At 42.4% G+C, this 7,682-nt stretch overlaps 1 protein-coding gene across 3 annotated transcripts in view; it reads right to left on the bottom strand.

Annotated features, from left to right (window-relative positions):
• Nucleotides 1-608: 608 nt before the first annotated feature.
• The window catches only part of CDH13 (cadherin 13), a 1,198,041-nt gene continuing 1,190,967 nt past the window's right edge, over nt 609-7,682 (bottom strand). For 2 of the 3 annotated variants that reach the window (XM_004377722.1, XM_004377723.1), the window contains exon 13: nt 609-2,200. In XM_004377722.1, the coding sequence (XP_004377779.1) occupies nt 2,193-2,200 (8 nt within the window). In that variant the 3' untranslated portion in view covers nt 609-2,192. The remainder of the gene's footprint in view (nt 2,201-7,682) is intronic. The other variant, XM_004377721.2, reaches the window with a different exon arrangement.

Below are 7,682 nucleotides of genomic sequence, written 5' to 3'. Positions count from 1 at the left end.
TTCTGATTGTTGGTTAGCTAGTGGATGGGCAGGCTGCTGACCAGTTGGTTATCCAATGACAGTGTCTTCAAGAGTGAGCATGCCCCCCCCCCACCTTGCAGAGGAGGGGAGCCAGGTGCACCTGGGAGGCACATGGTTGTACCCGATAAAGCCAGAGGAAGGTTCGTGGAGTGTGACTGCACAGGTTGAGTCCCCAGCCCCTGAGCCAGGGCGAGTACTGGCGGAGAGTGAGCACGCCATGCCCAAGATGTGACACCTCCCGATTTTGCAAAGGGATTTGTTCCAGAGAAAAATACACATGTGTTGGGCCTCTGGACAGATAGTTGTGATGTACTTAACAATCAGTGTTTGCACTGATGATGGTCCATCTCATCTTTGAGCATCTGATCATCTTCATAGCCCACTGGGAAATGCCCCTGTCATACCAGTAACAGAGACAAGATGAGCTGAGTGTCTATACTGTGAGTTGGTGCTTCTGGCTTTTATGGATGCACCTAATAGGAGCTGTATGGGGGACCCCGAATGGTCAGTCACAAATGTGAATTTGCATTAAGGCAAGACCCGGCAAATCAGCCACATGAGACACAACATAGAAATCAGATAAAAGCTACTGTCCAGCAGTTTTAACCACCAATACCCATTTATTTTAATGGAAAAAAAAATTCTCTGCATTCTATATGCTTCCAAAAAGATTTACTATTGAAACAAATACAATATAAGGAACTCTAGCTGCATAATTTCACTACAGTAAAGACAACATATGACTTTTACTTCCTATAAAAGGCTAACTAAAAAGCACAGGTGCAAACATAGATTGCATAAGAAAGCGTGTGCGTGTGTATGCATGTGTGCGTGTGGTTAAGACCCTTAGTAAGCAACCGCATTAAAATATGCTAAGACACTTACCTTACCCTAGTTCGTGGCAAGCTCTAATAAAAAGCTACAGGCTCTCACTAGTTTTATTTGATAGAAAAATTTGGTGTGAGCTTTGATGGTTTCATTTACAGTTTATCCACAAGAAGATAATCTTAGTACAAGCACTAACTTTCCTCTTACTTTGACATGCTCACGGAATAAAAATCAATTACTTTTCATACATAATGAACATCTTTTATTTTCAGCTTTGCAAACAACGGTAGTTGATTCACACAAAAAGTTACTTTTTTTTTAAACTACCTGTATTTACTCTATTTTATGCATGTATATAGGAAACAAACTGTGTATGTGCATAAACGTATGTCTATACATGTGGGTCTGTACACGTATACAGGATGGTACCTGTTGGCCTCTTCCTGTGTACATGTGACTTCTCTGATGACATTTGCAGTTGTACACAGACTGACCAGGATTGGTGCTCCCGTAATAACCAGTGGGTTATAACTTGTGGGTTCAGGATGTCTCCAAATGCAAGTTGATGCCCAGGAAGGAATATGTCAGCCCTTTTTTTTGGCATTTGGGGGTAACATTGCATGCTCTGCTTCTCTCCCACCTCCGCTCAGGACCGTGACATTCAGTGGCAGTGAATTAGTCATCAAGTTCCCTGTACTAAAAAGAAAGCAGCTTCCTTTCTCTGCTCCCCTCTCTGGGGACCAACCTGGCTGGTCATGGCAGTGATGAGGCTGAATGGGGCGTGGAAGGGACATCAGGGGAAGAGGCAGCTGTGTGGGCTGTGCTAGGGCTGAGTTTGATGCTGAGGCCTCCGAGGGTTCAGCTGTCTTAGCTTCTATCCCTTCTTTGACCTCTCAAGAAAGAATGGCATCTCAAACCAGACTCCTCCTGTGTCGCCTCCCCATATAAATACTATGTCTATACACAACAGATACTCATACGTATACAAATACTAACCCACAGACAGAGCTGCGTGTGTGAAGCACTGATTTAGCAACATGTCAACACATCAGAGAAAGTTGTCGCTGTTCCTGCTTCCCAGAAGGTCAAGTTCTGTGTCGTGATCTTTAAACATTCGGGGAAAATTCAGAGGATTCCATCAATGAAGGGAGAGAGGAAGATGCTGTCAAAAGTGGCGAGGTACAGACTATGTGAAGTTGCAAAGAAAACGAGACTGAGACCATCGAGGCCTGTTTGTGAAGTTCGATCACTATAAATGGCAATCTTCAGATGTGGGTTTTTTCCCCCCTTTTTTTCCTGTTGCTATGGAAACTTGGTAGTAAAGCTGCAGATGTCAGGAGTTCTCACAGACCTGAATAGGAAAAAATATTCAGTGTTAAGTTGGGAGTATCGCAACTCGCCTCCAAACATTTTCAGTAAACACTAGACAAATGACTGACAAACTGTAATAAACGTGTTTATAAACATCGCACTACCTCGGGGACATTTTTTTCCTTAAGCTTACATTTGAAGACAATGACTCATTCTGCTGGTTTGTATCTTAAGAAGGTGGACTTCTCCTAAAATGTTCGTGATGAGTTTAGATGCCAACATCTCACGTCAGATCCACAGCAGCCGTTAGCACTGCTACCAGGGCTCCCCATCTCTTGCACATTAGCACAGAGCTCGGTTATTTTATGAACAGTTTTGACTTTGTAACTTAGAGATTGACGATTGCCCCCATATATTTTTCTTTTTTTATAATTTTATTTTTGTTGGTGTTGTTGAGAATATACACAGCAGAACATACACCGACTCAACAGTTTCTACATGTACAATTCAGTAACATTGATTACATTCTTTGAGTTGTGCAACCATTCCCACCCTCCTTTTCCAGTTGTTCCTCCCGCATTAAACTCGCTGCCCCTTAAGGTTCCTATATAATCTTTTGAGTTGCTGTTGTCAATTTGATCCCGTATAGATAGATCTTAAAAAAGCATAATGCTCAAGGCAGACATTCTTTACTAGTTAAGCTAAACTATCATTTGGTTTTAAGAAGACTTCAGGGGATATTTTTGGTTTAAGGTTTATGGTTTGAAGATTAGCCCACATATATTTTTTTTGTCACAAAGGGGAGCAAGAGAGCTAATGGTGGTTCTTCCAACATGCTGTATGAGTTTCCTTTTGCTGCTGTAACAAATTATCATAAACTTAGTGACTTAAAACAGCACACATTTATTATCTCACAGTTGTGGAGGTCGGAAGTCCAAAATGGATCTCGTGGTGCTAAAATTGGTGTCAGCATGGCTGGTTCTTTCTGGAGGCTCCAGGGGAGATTTTATTTTCTAGCCTTTTCCAGCTTCTAGAGGTCATCCACATTCCTTGGCTTGTGGTCCTTGCCGCCATATTCAAAGCCAGCAGCGTAGCATCTTCTCTCTCCAACTCCACTTCTGTTGTCATGTGGCCTTCTTCTGATTCTGACCCCTCCTGCCTCCTTCTTATAAGGACCTTTGTGGTTACATCAGGCTTACCTGGGTAATCCAGGATCATATCTCTATCTCATAATTCTTAACTTAATCACATCTGCAAAGTTCCTTTTACCGTGTAAGGCACCATGTTCACAGGTTCCAGGGATTAGGACATGGACATTCTTGGGGGCCATTACTCAGCCGACCACACGTGAATAGCACTGTGTCCCCAGGGGAAACTAGGCATCATGTGGCAGAATTGTGGACTGTGAGAACACATCACTCCAGTGGAAAAGTTCATGGAAAGGGACATTAGAGTAGGGAACATTGCAGAATTCCCATCCCCACCCCGGTTTTTTACTGCTCCTCCTTCAGACTGCCTGTGAGGACTGGCCCAGTCCTGGGCCTGTCACTCAACTCCACTCTGTCAGTAGGAAGCTGCTTGCTTTGGAGGGCAGCTCTGATGCTAGGATGCTTAGGGCCAGTTTCAGAATGAAGCATCCGTTTTGCTCCCTGAGTCCTTGCAGGCTGTTTGTTGCGCATGCAGTTCTGGCTGAGAGAAGTGCTGAATTCCAGCCCAGGACTAAGATTTCGTCAGTAGGTTGAGTAAAATATTGTGTCCACAGTTACAGTTGCCAGAGCCCTTCTTCTGTCATAGGCTTCTATTCTAGGAGAGTCCTGTTACCTCCAGAGGAAGAAAAAAAGGAGATGTACTACAGAAGAAAACATTGCCTGGTCCTGAGCCATTCTCATAATCGTTGCTGTGTTTGAGCCCACTGTTGTAGTCACTGTGTCCGTCCATCTCATTGAGGGTCTTCCTTTTTTTTGCTGACCCTCTACTTTCCCAAGCATGATGTCCTCCAGGGATCCCCTCCTGATAACATGTCCAAAGTGTGTGAGATGAAATCTCGCCATCCTCGCTTTTAAGGAGCATTCTAGCTATATTTTGTCCAAGACAGATTGTTCATACTCTGGAAGTCCATGGTATATTCAGATATTCTTCGCCAGCACCATAGTTCAAAGGCACCAGTTCTTCTTTGGTCTTCCTTATTCATTGTCCAGCTTTTGCATGCATATGAGGTGACTGGAAATACCATGGCTTGGGTGAGGCGTGCCTTAGTCCTCATTGTGACATCTTTGCTTTGAAAGAGGTCTTTTGCAATAGATTTGCCCAATGCAATATGTCACTTGATTTCTTGACTGCTGCTTCCATGGGCGTTGATTGTGGATCCAAGTAAAATGAAATGCGACATGGTTGAATAGTGTCTTAAAGTTTCATGTCCACCTGGAGCCTGTGAATCTGACCTTGTTTGGAAACAGGGTCTCTGTAGATGTCACCAAGTTAAGATGAGGTCATGCTGGGTTAGGGTGGGCCCAGATCCTATGGCTGGTGTCCTTATAAGAAGAGAGAAATTTGAATACAGGGACTCAGACACACACAGACACACAGACACACACAGACACACGCACACACGGAGAATGCCATGTGAAGCCGGAGGCAGAGACTGGGGTGATGCAGCTATAAGCCAAGGAATAACATGGATTGCTGGCAACCAGCAGAAGCTAGGAGAGACACATGGAGTAGATTCTCCTTCAAGAGCCTCTAGAAGTAATCAACCTTGATTTCAGACTTCTAGCCTTCAGAACTGTGAGCAAATAAATTTGTGTTGTTTTAAGCCACGTAGTTTGTGGTAATTTGTTACGGCAGCCTTAGGAAACTAGCACCTTTTGCTCAGAAGTTCAGATATTTTGAGGTAATGCCTTCATTTTTATAATGACTGGATTTCATTTGTAGCCAAATTGCAACACAGTTGTAAAATATGGACTATTTTTTAAGAAACAGATTTGGAAGAACATCATTTTTTTTTTTAAATTGTGTTTTAAGTGAAAGTTTACAGTTCAAGTTAGTTTCTCATACAAATTTTATATGCACATTGTTATGTGACCCTAGGTGCTCTCCCTATACTATGACAGCACACTCCTCCTTTCCACCCCAGATTTCCCATGTCCATTCAACCAGCTCCTGTCCCTTTCTGCCTTCTCATCTTGCCTCCAGACAGGAGCTGCCCATTTACTCTCATGTGTCTACTTGAGCCTAAGAAGCACTCTTGGAAGAACATCTTTTGAGACATTCTTTTAGGTTGGATAAATGTTGCTTTTTGTTTTTTGAATGGTGAAAAACCATTTGTATTGTCAGACTGGTTTGATGTCTCCACTTTCTCTGTCTAATTTGGCTCATGTCCAGAGCAGGGTTTTCTAACAAGGGTACTCCTGACATGTTGGGCCTGATAATTCTTTGTGGTGGGGGCTGGCCTGGGCATTGTCAGATGTTTAACAGCATCCCTGACCTTGACTCTTCCTCCCAGTCATGACAATCAGAATGTCTCTGGACATTACCAACTGTCCCCTGGGGGCAAAATCGTCTCTGGTGGAGAAGCACTGGTCTAGACAGACTAAGAGCAGGTTGGAAATGGCAGAATATCACCCTTCCCATGTATACCAACAACATTTTTGGCTTTGATGTGATTTAACACCTCTGAATGGAAATTTATTTCTGTTAAACGGGAAAAATATTAACCAACCCAATTATATGGTGGCTATTGGTGGAAAGAGCTCCCCATATATTGAGGAAGTCTTTACCAATATGAATTGCTGAACAGAGTCAAACCATTAGAAATTATTGTCCTACTTATGGTTTGTAAAAACTATAAAATAATACTATTGAACACTGAGTAATTCATTCTCTGTGGAAGGCAGTGACTCCTTATTGAATTTAGCCCTTACAGTAACACTTGGGTAAGCCCTATTATGTCGCCATTTTACAGATAAGAAGACGTCGGCTTAGGAGCCTTGGCCAGGTTCCTTCACCTGCCTGAGCCTCAGGTTCTCATCTGTAAGTGGGGATAACAGTAGTGTGACCATAGTGTCTACCCGACAGATGGAACGAGGTGCTCTGGCTCACAGAGCACTTAGCACGCACAGTGAGGCTGAGTCAGGGTGTAGGCCATGGCTGTCTGATTTCAACCTTCATGATCTGAGCCACCACACCAAACCAAGAATTCATTTTTCCTAATATGCAGGAGCCTTAAAACCTTTGAGAAGGAAACCAAAGTCCCAGAGAAGAAACTGGTGTAGAGGGCAAATAACCTACATGAACCACGGCCTCATCTACCGTGAGACCAGAAGAACTAGATGGTCAATACCACTATTGACCATTCTGATCAGGGCCACAATAGATGAAACCTGATAGAATGGGAGAAAAACATAGAACAGAATTCAGAATCTTAAAAAGTCCAGACGTGCTGGCCAGTTGAGACCAGAGGACTCCCTGAGACTGTTGCCCTGAGATACTCTTTAAACCTTGAACTGAAACTATCCCCTGAGACCACCTTTTAGTGAAATAACAGTGGTACAAAATAAAGAATATTACCCATGAGTATGGTGCTGTATTAAAAAAAGAACAACACATCTATATGAGAGCAAATGGCCAACAATTACTGTAAAGCAAAGATGAGAAGATAAGGGGGCGGGGAAACTAGAATACCGGAAACAGAACAAAAAGAACGCAATGAAAGAGTTGACTCATTGTGAAAAATGTAACTAATGTCACTGAACAAATTGTATAGAAATTTTTAAATGGGAACCTGATTTACTGTGTAAACTTCCACAAAAAGCACAATAAAATATTATTAAAAAAAAAAAGACAACCTTATAGTGACTTCAGTATCTGTAGCCTTACTTATACTGCTACCTCTTCTTCCTTCAAGACATAGCTGAAGCTTTCCTGTTTCTGGGAAACCTTTACCTACTGTCCCAGGTGGACCTGCTGCCATGTTCTTCCTGGGACCACTGCCTCATCTTGGCACCTGTCAGTTGCCCTGTGTCTGTCTGAGTGGCTGTCACTCTCCATGCTGTCTTTACCTTTCTATTTCCAATGCCTGGAGAATAGTGCCTGCTACATATTAGGCATTCAGTGTATAGTTATTAAATATAAGTAAACATGCACATATTAAGTATGTTTGCATAACATCACAGTATCCCATAATTTAAATAAAGTATGCAACAGATTATAAATAATAAACAATCAGTATAATAATGCAAGAAATAGTTTAAATAAAATTATGCAGTAAATAAATGCATAATTGCAATGCAGCAAGTTAGTAAGATATGGACTGAGAATCGGAATCTGAGAGGTTTTCTCCATTCTGTAATCAAGAGAAATGGGATGGGAGGGTTGGGACTTTCCCCATCAAAATGCTATTCATTCCCGGGACAACACTAGGTGCCCTAATACATGGCATAAACACAATACGAACCATAAGTAACAATGCACAAGCACCAGAAGAGAGACTAGATAAATGGGAGCTCCTAAAAATCAAACACTTA

Source organism: Trichechus manatus, unplaced genomic scaffold (genome assembly GCF_000243295.1).
Source record: "Trichechus manatus latirostris isolate Lorelei unplaced genomic scaffold, TriManLat1.0 scaffold00053, whole genome shotgun sequence".
NCBI classification, from domain to species: Eukaryota; Metazoa; Chordata; class Mammalia; order Sirenia; family Trichechidae; genus Trichechus; species Trichechus manatus.
This window is presented reverse-complemented; position numbering and strand designations above follow the sequence as displayed.